This window comes from Parasteatoda tepidariorum, chromosome 6 (assembly GCF_982258835.1).
Source record: "Parasteatoda tepidariorum strain Cologne lab strain chromosome 6, Ptep-v5.0, whole genome shotgun sequence".
NCBI classification, from domain to species: Eukaryota; Metazoa; Arthropoda; class Arachnida; order Araneae; family Theridiidae; genus Parasteatoda; species Parasteatoda tepidariorum.
The window spans coordinates 101066668-101080449 of NC_141760.1; the positions used below are offsets into that span (position 1 = coordinate 101066668).

The 13782-nt window shown below is 31.9% G+C and overlaps 1 protein-coding gene across 1 annotated transcript; it reads right to left on the minus strand.

Annotated features, from left to right (window-relative positions):
* Window positions 1-1569: 1569 nt before the first annotated feature.
* On the minus strand, window positions 1570-8393 carry LOC122271101 (uncharacterized). Its single transcript, XM_043051140.3, has 2 exons — window positions 8138-8393; window positions 1570-1947 (listed from the first exon to the last, which is right to left on the minus strand). Exons 1-2 carry the CDS (start codon window positions 8150-8152, stop codon window positions 1570-1572), a joined length of 393 nt encoding a protein of 130 aa, XP_042907074.2. The 5' UTR covers window positions 8153-8393.
* Between the last annotated feature and the right edge of the window lie 5389 nt (window positions 8394-13782).

The following is a 13782-nucleotide window of genomic DNA, read 5'->3' on the forward strand; positions in this document are numbered from 1 at the left end:
ACATCCCTGAGGATGATCCTTAGACATGCGATCACAATTTTGATCCTCCGCAGAGGGGATGGCAACCCCTCTTCGGTAGCCCGACGACCTGCACGCGAAGTCGAGCACTTTACGGTAGCACAGTTTAACGAGGACCAATGCCGCACACCCTCGGTCCCTACGCAGACTGATCCAAGTGGTCACCCACCCGCACGCTGACCGTAGCCAATGATGCTTGACTTCGGTGATCTGCTGGGAGCCGTGTCCACTGCGGGACCGTTCAAATTTTGGATTTTACCTTATAAACTACTTCTGACTACTTCAAGAATCTGTGTGGTATGTATTTATCTAAACATATAAAAAGACCTTTTTTATATGTTTAAGGGGATTATATTGTTACTCTAAAGCTAAATAATTAAAAATTAACGGCTGTTGAAATAAACAAAAGTTTTGTACTGAAAAGCAAAATAGATAGAGAAATAAAAATGATAACTTTGAGGATAAACATAAGAAGACACCAATATTATAAATGTGTTAATTAATTGGGGTAATAGTTACTATATAAAATAAAAAAGAGGCCAAATTAATGTAGGAATGTTACTAATTCGTTTACGAGAGCGTAAAATATCGCCAAATAATTATTGACGTCAATGATGCTTAATTAATTTTGGTAGTAGATACTAATTGAAATAAAAAAATGCTTTTTGAACTAAAACGCAAAATTAATGGAGAAAATGTACTTATTCGTTACGGGCAACCGTAAAAAGTCGCCATACTATTATTGACACAAATGATGCTTAATTTTGGTAACTTGGTACAGTTTATACCAGATATAATTTGTATAGATGCGAAGTATTTTATGAATTAACTTTATGCCGATTACTGCTGCACCAATACTGTACATTTCTGAGACAGGTCTTTTACGTAAATTTTAAATATCATGAGTTTCATCGAGCATATGCTAGATGATACTGAATACAGCTCATCTGTATTTTGATGTTTCATTTTACTGGTACACACTTAATTCCTGTAACAATTTAATTTCAGATTTATTTTTTTTATCGGTAAATAAATATTTGATTTCTTTTGACGCAATTATTGACTGTAGCATATTTTCTTAAACATTTAGTTATTGCTGTATAATCTCTTCTAATTCCCTGTTAGTCAGTCTTCCCTCATAGCGAGTCAAACCACCTTCAAATAAGAAGATAATACCGGCTTTGTTTATTCTTTAGAATCATTTATAAAATATTTATTTTACAATTTAAATAGAAATAATAATGCATAAAGCGAAGAAAAATTTTACAAGCTGTCAAACAATGTTGACTTGGAATTTTATAATGCCTAAAAAATGCTATAAATATTTTTTCTCAAGAAGTTGGGCGAAACTACCCTTTAAACCACCAAAACCACCATTTTAACTATTATTTATTTAGCGTAATTGTGGTTACGGTTTTTTTAGCACACTTTCAATTTAGAACAATTCAACCAATTTCTCAAAAAAACTGAAATTTCACTTTTAGTTCGTAAATTTATTGTCACTGTTTATTAAACAAAATATAACAAAAAACAAACACTTTAAAAAAACATTTATCCAATGAGACCAGGTCCATAACCTAGACCGTAACCACCAAGAAGTGGACCTCCCAAATTGCCCACAGCTTGTCCATTTGCTATGCCTCCTAAACCAACTCCACCATAACCCACTCCAATGCCTCCAGCAGGTCCAAAGGGAACTCCTAAACCAGCTCCATATCCTCCAAAACCAGCTCCATATGCTCCGAGACCTGATCCGTATCCTCCAAAACCAACTCCATATGCTCCAAGACCGGCTCCATATCCAAGTCCCAAAGCTGGACCGTAAGCACCTAGACCACCATGTCCTATACCTTTACCACCGCCGTAACCCAGTCCTCCTCTAGCTAGGGCTGAATGAAAAAGCACAAGTGTCACGAGCAGTTTCCAAACCTACAAAATTAAATTAAAAAAAAAAAAAAAACATTTGTAGAAATAATTTACACTTCATCGTAAAAGTTTAAGTCAGTAACGATTTTTTTTGTCGTTAAAAATAGTAATGATCTTCATTTTGACGGCCTGTAACATAAATTCACTATATAACATAGAATCATGATGTCAAGCTAAGCCTTTTTTTCTACATTATGAGACGCTGAAATCGAATTCGTTGTTTCACTCCAATAGTTATCTAGATCTGAACTGCCGTAACGCAATGGTCATTGCATCGATCACTTATACAAGAGGTTCTTGATTCAAATGTTTTGAATTGAAATGATTCTTTAATTTTTTGTTTTTTTTTAGCTTTTAAATGTTTCTCTGAGTTAAATTTTGTCTAATGATGTATGTCAAGGCTGGGATAGCCTTGTTGGTAGGGTACTGAGCCCATGTTCAGGAGGTCATGGATTCGATCCCCGCAGACCGAAGACTCTCTGTGCAGTAAATGGTGACTGATGCACATTAAATCTGTCGAGTCGCAAAGTCCTCCATGTTCCCATAACAAATAAATACCTCTGGGGGTACTGCTCCAGCAGTTTTCTTGTCTTCTGGATTGGATCAAAATTACAAGGCTACGGAGTTGAACATTAGTAGTCGTAAACTCAAAATTGAGTCGACTGTTCAACGACGGATAAAATAAAAATAAAAATAATGATATATGTCGAGCCGCGATGGCTCAGGGGATAGAGCGTTCGCCTTCCAATGAGGCGAACCGGGTTCGAATTCCAGTCGATATGAATTCCGCATCCGGTTTGCACTGACCACAGTGCTGACGTGAAATATCCTCAGAGGTAGACGGATTATGGGTTAGAGTCCCCTTGCTGTCAGGCTAACCGTGGTAGGTTCTCGTGGTTTTCCTATCCATGTAAGGCAAATGAAGATTAGTTCCATCAAAAAGTGATGTACTTGAACATTAAATTTAGTTGAATGTTTTGGTCAGAATAAGTAGTTACAAAATGAGAGAAATTTTCGGCTTCTGGTGAAAAATGCGTTACGCTCACTTTCAATCACTTGTGATTGAAAACTGTCACTATAAATAATAAAAACGCAATATATGAATGTTTTGAGAATCAAATTACGTTTTCAAAAAGCAATGTTTTTTTTTTTATAAAAAGTTTATTTCACCAAGGGGCATCATAGCTTTAATGGGTGTAACTCAAGGCCACCCGCTCAAAGGGTTTCCTCAGGAATGAAAAAAAAAATAGCAGTTTAATTGAAACTGCTAAAAACCTCAAACGTTTGTTTTACTTATTCAATTGTTAACCTTTTCCGGGGGGCTGTGACAGCAGTTGTCACATCTGATCTTGGGATCCTGTGGTGGGCATGTGACACTTTCAGCGAAAGAATAGGGGAAAAAATCTCCTCCTCAGTTAAGAGACAGTATCAAGTTACAGTGGGATTTGTTTTATTGTTTTAGTCACTACGAGAGGTCTCACCTTTTTAAGTTAAGGGGAGAAAAGTTTTTTTACATTTCCCACCTACCTTCAAACATCTATTCCAAGTTCGGGAACATTTTTGTTTGTCTGTCGTTTTCTTAGGTCTTTTTTAGTCAGTTTCATTATTGCTATTTTTTTGTACAAATTTTTTCGTTCTAGTTGTGAGTTATATTTTGAATAAATAAATTTATTTATTACAAATATAATTTAACGAATATTTTCAATTGTATGTAAAAGATATGGAATAATCAGAATCGAAAAGCGCTCTTTTAAGTAAATTAAATCAAATTGAAATGAAATATCAAAGCAATATATTTTACATAAACTCAAATAAATAGTTTTTTTTTTTAGGTTATGTTTTAAATTCGTGTTATTAATATAGTTATTGGAATTTTGAAATTTTGCTTATAATTCCTGCAGTTAAAAAAAAATTTTCTTACATGATTTTAAATAAATATCTGCATTTCCGAAGAAAAAAATATATACTTAATACTACGTAAGAGTATTTACACTTTTGGATACATAAATATTTTAAATGTCACATTTATAAATATATAATTTATAATTACTAATGTATTTTCTATGTTTAAGAAATTGAAATCATAAACGCTATTTTTAATTTTCTTAAGAAAACCATTTTCCTTTTGTGGCAATTTTCATTTTTCTTTCCATCTTTCTACACACAGTATAACTTTCAGTTATAGTTCCTAGAACTTCTTTTAATATCTCAGTTTTGTATCTTTTTATAAGATTGAAGCTAAATTTTTGAACAATAAAATTCTACAAATCTCTTACATGAGTAAGTTGAAGTCAATTGTGAATGACTATGTTTTTCAAAAAAAATGTAAAAATGCTAGGGAAAAAAATTATATATGCTATGCAGTTTCTATAAAGTGCTTACTTTTCATGATATTTGCAGCAAAATAAAAGAAATGAGCCCGATTGTTATATGTTAATCATTTGCAACTGAAGCACATTAACTGAAATATTTATGAGTTTTCGCATTCTTGGAACTATTTTAAAAAGACATAAAGGAAGTTGAAGAAAAATTTTGTTTGAAATTTAGAACGCATATTAGATTCTAACTAAGAGTTAAAGGGATAAATGTGCTAAGAATCGTGTTTTAAATTTAGAGTTCGGCAAACGCATAAGATATTTCTTAAAGGAATGATATAAACTATTATGAACTATTTTGAAAATTAATTCAAAAAATTTTTTATGTTTATTTTTAAATAATTAACAAAGTTATTATAGTTTATAATTTTTTAAGAAATCTTAAAAATTTATAAAATAAGAAGAATTTATTTGATAACATAATTTTCAATCGAAATGATCTTACTTTCTTAACAAGAGAGGATCTTTCAAATTAGCCGGGAGTTAGGGCAAAATTATCCTCATTTACCTTGCTATCTTATTTCATTATTATTATCAATAATAATAATAACAATAATAAATAAATCATTCTGCTGAATAAAGAGAAAAAATATTTATCATTTATTGAAATGACCGGTATTTTTCATAAGTCGATAGCTCAAAAAGATGAAAATAAAATAATTCAGTCAAAGAGTTAATACCAAATTAAATTTCCTATATTTTCTTTTCCATTGGCTATGACTTAAATCCATTCACTAATAACTCAGACTGAAGAGACCTGTCTACAAAAATATGACATTACAATTATTTATGTTCTTTCCTAAGATTTAGTATCTTTCGATAAGATATTAAATTTTCAGCAATGTTACAAATATTTATAAATTAAAATATTGATATTTATACTGTATAATATAGATATTTATAATTAAATGAATTAAGACCACGAAAAAAAACTCTTCATGCATATAAAAATTGATTCAAAGAAAAGTCGATTTTACTCGCGAACAAAAGGGTTTTTCCGCATTATGACCCGATTTCACGGCATGATAACTCTCAGGAAGAACTGATTTCACACTTAAAATATATATATCCCCATACATATATAAATCCCCAAAATGCAAGAGAGGAAGATCTGTCCATTATTTACTTGAAAAATGGATATGGACCAAGCTTTTCCCTTTGGTCCTCAAAATTTCCGACGTTTTTTAACTCAATAAAAGAGTGTTTATCACTGTGCACCTCATTAGTTTGTTTATTTTTTGCGGAAACATGTAAATAAACCAATCGTTTTAATATGGCATCAAAGAGCTTATAAAAAAATAGATATAACTTTAATAACTGATTTAAATAACGCCCGCGATACCAAACTGAAATTTTCAAAAACTGAGTTACCCGTTGAAACAATATTCCAAAGAACAAAGTTTTTTTTAACTATTCTTCAAATGTGTTATAATACTTCGACATTTTAAACAGTAAAGTGTTTAAATGTTTCAAAATACGTTGAAAGTATTAATGTAAAGCAATGACACACTACAATTACACTAATTTTAAAGTAAATATATGATGAAAAATATTTGATAGAACGAAAAAAAAACTTTTTAAACAACCTTTAATAGTAATCAAACGTGAGAAAGATAAAAGATTCAATAAAATTATTTTCATGATGGAGATTTTAATTGTTAATATAGTTTAAAATAGGTATTGACATTGTAATTTATAATTTTCTTTTTTATTTGTCCTATATATATATATATATATATATATTGATTGTGTGTGTGCATGCATAATACTTTTGTAGTCAGCTTAATGAATAGTTTTTCGGAACTATGGTTAGGATTATGTGTTGTTTATAGAATTTAAAACAATAAAATGAGGAAATTGTGACACACCGTAATAATTCTGAATGTTTGTAAAACACTATAAATAGTCGACATGTGACATTCGGAATGTAGTTTTTTACCCTGAATCCTATAAAACCACCAAAGAAGTTTTCCCGCGCTTTTTCAGTTGTCAACAAAAAACTGGAATCCACCCCCAGTGGTATTTCTATTATCCCGAACTGCGGTGGTGTAAAAGATAGCAAATGGCGTTTAGAATAACAGAGGGAGAATAAAACTCTCGGGGATGTTTAACACTCATCACTTGACTTGTTTTAGGGATTAGCGGTTCCCTTTCTTGAATTCATCCCCCAGTCTCAAAAAGAGCCCACCAGAGGATCTCTATTTGCTATTTTTCAGCCCACGTGAAAAGGATGGTTTACAAATTATGGTTCCCAAGATGTTTTCAGTTAATCCGATAAAAATTTCGGGCAACTTTTCAAAATATTATTACTACATTATTAATATTACACATGTTTAATCACATTTGCACTTGGGTAAAACCACAATGAAAGTGATCAGATATCCCTTCCTTAACAAAACATACATTTGAAATAGATAATTGAAATAGTTCTTATTTTCTCAAGGGTTGGTAACAAATTGTAGTAAACTAATTACTAGGTTTATATATATCCATTAAAGGCTCATGTAGAAAATGCTATTAGGGAGTTTTCGAAAATTTAAGTAAGTGCGCATGCGTCTGTTCTGGTGAAATGCGCATGCTCCCTGAAAAAATATCAAACTAACGTAAGTGAAAATAAGAGATTTTGCAAAAATCCGTACGTTAAAAATGATAATGTAGTAGAATATTTTAACTTCGACCACAAAATCAAAAGAAACATTTACAATGCATGCAGACTATTTCTTTAAAGCTGCAACATACAATTCAAGATGCTTTACACTGCGTAAAACTGCAGATCTGTGAGCAGAAAAATGTGCTAGATTATAGATTTAGATGAAATTTCAGCGATAAAGAATGCAGCTTATTATTATTATTAATGTTTAAAAAAATTATTGAACTTCTATAGATTATTTAACTTTCTTTAACTAAATTGTATAGTTAAAATAAATATAATTTATAATTTTGAAATAGCGAAAATACATCTAGTTTGCTATGGATTTGTGCAATTAGAGAACCATAGTTGTAAGATTATTGTAAGATCACAGGATTCGTTTCTAAACCTCATCATTGCATTTCTTCAAATTTGCATTCTATGTTCATGTTTTTTTATTTCGAAGGTAGGCTAAAACATCATTTAACAGCTATAAACAGCGTGCTTGTAGCTTTGTCTTTATAGCGAAAATCACGCCAACATTACGTAAAGTATCTGAAATAAACGTAAGCATGGGCAGTTGCTTCAATCTTACTTACGGGAGCGTTCGGAAACTAACCTAAAAGTACGAAATCTCCCTATTATTATATGCGTTATTGCGGGGAAAAAAAACAATTTGTTCATAGTATAAATCGCAATTAATGTTACATAACTATGACTGTAGTCCTTAAAGTTATTTTAAAAAAATTATTTTGCTCATGGTATTTTTTTGTTGTTATGGCTTCGTTAGGGGGGTACATGTACCCTGCTATTACTACTCCAACTCCTGAAAATTTTATCAAATATTTTTAACACCGGAATTTATTATATTTCATAGAGGGTATAACGATCAGTGAATGAATAACTAAACACAGTTTGTCTTTAGAAAACTCATAATATTTTTAAAATCCGTAATTTTTGGTAAATGACAATGTCAACGTATCTGTTGTAAAATGCAAATTATGTAAGAAAGGGAATCGTTTTAAGGTTTTGTGGGTACAAATAGTAAGATAACCAAGTGAATAAATAGCTCCTACCAGTAAATAAACACATTAATTAAAAGCCAAAAACAGCCGCATCGACCCTTAAGATATTTTTAATATACAAAGATATATTTCAAAATATTAATAAAACAGTTCAAGTTACTTACCCATGTATTCATCATGGTGAATTGTTCGAAGAGTGAATCCTTAACCCCTGCATTTATATACTACTCCGTTCTTTTCCTGCTACTCAGCTTAACTTATTCTATCCATTCAGTTTAAGCATTGAAAATTCTCGGTGCATAAAATTAGGAATTTCATTTATTAAATGAGAACTAGAATCCTATTAACATTTACATTTCCCTATTAAACGTTCTCAAACAAAACTAAATTTAAATTAAAAATAAATAATAGCTGAAATAAATAAATAAATGAAAGAACTAGCTAACTAAACAGCTCACTGAGTTGAATCCGATACGATTAAAACGCACGCCCCTCTTAATTGTTGTGGAGTTAAGAAAGATAATTAGAGTTTTTTTTCCAGTACGGGAAAGCAACAGTTCTTGGAAATAAGACTTCCTACCAAAAAATGCAAAACAAATTACAGTTAAGTCATTAAAACATTAACAAAATTTTTGTTCATGACACTTTTATTAAATTGCCGAAAAAGTTTTTTTCTTCTTTATTTTTGGAATTTTTTTTAAAATTCACTACCTGGTTTACGAAGATTTTAAGGAAAGGGTTAGTGTCTTGCAAACAGGGAACAAATGCACGGGGGGGGGCACCGGTTTCAAGTATCAAGCCAAAGGAAGATCCATTTGATCACTAAGGACACTAAAACTTTAAATCTAGTACAATTATTTTTTTCATTGAATTTACATTTTAGAGGTAGTTATTTGGCTGAAACAAAATATTTCCAATCAATCTAACGAAAAACTTTCACTATCTAATGAAGAGTATGAAGTATAAATTGTGATTTTCAAAAAAATTAATAATGAAGTTTAATGTCGTTAAAATGTGAACATTCTTTATATTGAAAAAAAAATAAAACCATAAAACCGTTGTTGGAAATTTTTAGTTTTTTACAGTAGAAAAATTTCTGCTTGCCTTTACATAAAAATGACTTGGAAACATGCGTTTAGGTTTTTGTAAATATACAGCCCTCTTCACTTCGCTTATGCGTTTGTTGCTCATTTATCATTTTTTTTCTTAATACAGTCAAACCCCGCTATACTGAACAGGGTTTATAGGGAATTCCCGGATATAGTGAACGAAATGTTCGCTCCCGTGCCTTACTACGCACGTATAGTGTTATTTTTTGTGGATATAGTGAACCAAAACAAGAGAGGAAATTGGGTATTATGAACTTTTTTCTGCCTTCGGCTGATTTATTTTTTTCATTTTTTTGTAATAATTTTGAAATTTTTACTTCAAAATAAATACCTATACCGATTTTTAAAACCAACTATAGCATGGTATGTAGCAATAAGCATTTTTCTTGTTTGCTTCCTTATTGAATTGGTTCAGCATTCAAAGAAGCAGCAATGTTGCAGTATATGGACAAATGCTTCAAGTCAAGACCTATAAATTTGCTAAGCAATTTGGTGAGTTTACTTCTATGTGCTCGAATGGATGGTTAAACAGGTTTAAAAACCGGAGTAACATAAATTGAGAAAAAATTATCGGAGAGTCGGGTAGTGTTTCCATATCTGATGTTGAGGATTGCACATCAGCTACAGATTTTTTGCACGCAAGGCAAAGAGTAATAAGAAATAAAAGTTAACACATTTTTATTACTACGTATTGTTTTTTAGTCATTTCTGTATTTCATTTTATAGGTCATTTATTTAAATAATGTGTAATAAAAGGGGGGAGTTTTTTTATTTTCTTTTATAACCATCGTTAAAAAGCCGACCCAATTTTGGGTTTACGACAACTAATTTTCAACTCCGTAGCCTTGTAATTTTGAACCAATCCAGAAGACAAGGAAACTCCTGAATCAATACCCCCAGAGGAATCATTTGTCACAGGAATATGGAGGACTTTGTGACTCGACAGATTTATCGTGCGACAGTCACCATTTACTGGCTGGGATTGAACCTCACGACCTTTTGGGCATGGGCCCAGTGCACTACCTGCCAAGCTATCCCGGCCCCCAAAGGGGGGAGTTTGGAAAGATTAATTAAAATTGTTTGCGTAACGGATATAGTAAAGTCCCGGTAATAGTGAACCGAAATTTCGGTCCCTTGAGGGTTCACTACACTGTAGTTGATCAAAAAGATCATTTTGTTCTTGAAATGTCTGATTATTATAATTTATGTAGTAATCTCATTTTGTTAATATGTTAATCTCTATGAAATGAAAGAATACCTGTGTTTAAGAACTAAACTACTGTACTTGAAAAAAAAATTACAATTCGGGACACAGAATGTGCGACACAATAAGAAATATGAAATAATTTTACTTGTTAACGATAGAACCTTATATAATATAACTGTTCAAATTATCCTTCTTCAGTCTTTATAGTTTTAAAAATTTCGATGCAAATGTTAAAATGTGTCTCTGAAGACATCTAATCAATCTCGTTGGATAGAGAGCTTCAGGATAAAGACAAACAATGACAAGTAAACAAAAAAATGAAGAAATATTACTATTTCTATATATAATACAATAAGGAGACAAGAAAGAATAAAAGAAACAAAACATTCACGAAGAAAATAAAAAATAAAAATAATAATAAGTTAAAGAAAATAATAAATAATTAACTGCGCATTAGCTGCAAGTATGTACATAAAACCTATGAAATACAAAGAAAACAAGTCAAAATAATGTTTTTAAAATGAAAATTTATTAATGAAATTTTTTTTAAATATTTAAAAATTTAAAAAGCCGGAAAACAAAATAGGGAAAAGATATAATTTCGTCACCAGTTCACACGATTTATATTCGCAAAAAAGTGTGCTTTCTAATATTGTATTAATATAGCCGAAAGCAAAATATATCAATTAAATAGTATGAGGATAATATAGAAAAAAAAAGTAAAAAGAAATACAGAAAAAAAAAACATAAAGTTCAGCATATAAAGCGACTAGCGAATTTAAATGTGCTTCCACTTTTCAGCATCTTGCAAAAATGATTTTAAATACAGGGTGTTCCAAAATTATCTTTACAACTTCAAAAATTCATAACTTCGAACATAAACAAGATATTTATATTCTGTCTTTTGCATGTATTACTGCAACTAATAAAGTTTTTTTTCAATAGGCTGAAAAGTTTTAAGTGAGGATGTGGACACCACAACAGAAAGCTCAATGCGTCTCATGGCCGTATTCGCTCCACATTTTCTGGACTTGTGCTGGATCGTCCGGCTCCACTTTTATGCAATACTGATCCGGTGCTCATGAAGCTTGTGTGCCATGCACGGATGGAGGGTCTGGATGGTGGGTCTCTTTGGAAATTTGTCCTGAAGTTCCGTTGAACCTGTGTATCTGATTTCGTCTCTATGAACCATGAGACGCATTGAGCTTTCTGTTGTGGTGTCCACATCCTCACTTATAACTTTTTAGCCTATTGAAAAAAAAACTTTATTAGTTGCAGTAATACATGCAAATGACAGAATATAAATATCTTGTTTATGTTTGAAGTTATGAATTTTTGAAGTTGTAAAGATAATTTTGGAACACCCTGTATTTTCCTATTAAGTTTTTTCTCTCCTTCGTTTAACCGTCGTTGAACAGCCGACCCAATTTTTGGGTCGGCCGTTACTAATGCTTAGACTACTAATGTTCAACTCCGTAGCCTTATAATTTTGAACCCAATCCAGAAGACTGGATCAAGTATTGGGAGACATTTGCATTCGTGGAGGATTTTTTGATAGAACTAACCCGCATTTGCGGTACATGGAGAGGAAGATCACGAGAACCTTCCATGGCTAGCCTGACGGCAAAGGGACTCTAACCCATGATCCGCCTACCCCTGATGACATTTAACGTTAGCACTGAGATCGGTGCAAGCCGCATGCAGATTCGGATCGACCAAGCATCGGTGGGATTCGAACCCGGTTCACCTCATTGGAAGGTGAAGGGTCTATCCCCTGAGCCATCGCGGCTCTCGTATTAAGTTTGCCAGATTGCAAAATAGGAAAATAAAAGCTTAAACAAAGGATAGTGGATGTAAATATTATGTTGGATAATTCAGTGCCGTGATGGCTCAAGGAATAGAGCTCTCACCGCTCAATGAAGTGACATGGGTTCGATTCCAGCGATGGCTGTTCGAAATGAATTCTGTTCGAAATGAATCCATAGTGCTGACTTAAAAATATCTTCAGTGGTAGTCGGACCAGTTAGAGTCCCCTTGCAATCAGAATAACTGGGGGAAGTTTTCGTGATTTTCCTCTACATGTGGCACAAATGCGGGTTAGTTCCATCGAAAAGTCCACCACGGAGGCAAATTTCTCCGATTATTTAGTCCGGGAGTTCCCTTGTTTTCTGGATTGGGTTCAAAATTACAAGGCTACGGAGGTGAACATTGGTAGTCGTAAACTCAAAAATTGCGTCAGCTGTTCAAAGACTGTTATAAAATAAAATATAAGTTTATAAATAATGAAAGATTGAATTTAGATTTTGATGATTTTTAAAGAAATTATAACACTTATTGGAGAAAAAAAAATTTGAGTAAAAATGTCTTATTAAATGTTAGGAGATTATTAACCACTGATTTGCCCGAATAGGATTTGCGCATGGTAAAAATATAAATTTAGAGTTAACAAAGAGTTTTCTCTCTCACACACTCTCTCTCTCTCTTTGATTTTGATAGATGAATTTGTTTGTTTGTACTTTAATGACTTGAATCTTTGAATATTGAAAATATAGTAGATTACCCGTTCTTCCTGCGAGGTGGGAAAAAAACAAATATCAGTACTGAAAACACTAAGAAATTATACACAAAACTGTAACACATATACCAACACAATTAGTAAAACTAAAATAATTCCAGTTGTTTCATTTAATATCATATTCTGCCTTTTCATGTGGTGGCTTTACGTTATTAGATTAGGCAAAATATGTTTTTAGTTGTTCATCCCATCAAATTAAAAGCTCTAAACTGTATATATTTGGCCGGTAAGTTGCTGCTCGAGTTCAACTTATAAGTTTACCACAATCGAGCAATATTTATCGCTTCGAGCAAAATAAACGTTTACTAAATTAAGAGGTACAGTATAATACAGTCAAACCCCGCTATAGCGAACATTCAAGGGATAGAAATTTCGGTTCACTATATCTGGGACTTCACTATATCCATTCCTCAAGGAATTTTAACTAATAGCTCCAAATTCCCCTTTTTTATTACGTATTCTTTAATTAATTGACCTATAAAATGAAGTACAAAAATGAATGAAAAATAATACGTAGCAACAAAAAATGTGTTAACTTTTATTTTTTATTATTCTTCGTCTTGCGTCCCAAAAAAAATTAGTTATCTTTAGCAGGTATGGAAACATTTCCCGGCTTTCCGAAAATTTTTCCAGAATTTATATTACTCAGTTTTTTAAACCTGTCTAACCAGCCATTCGAACGCATAAAAGTAGTCTCACAAAATCACTCAGCAAATTCATCTGCTTTGATTTGAAACATTTGTCCAGATGCTGGTAGATTGCGACTTTTTTTAATGCTGAATCAATTCAATAATGCTATTCAATAATGAAGAAAACTAGAAAAAAATGCTTTTTGCTACATTCAACGCAATAGATGGTTTTAAAAATCGGTATATGTATTTATTTTGAAGTAGAAATTTCAAAATTATTATATAAAAA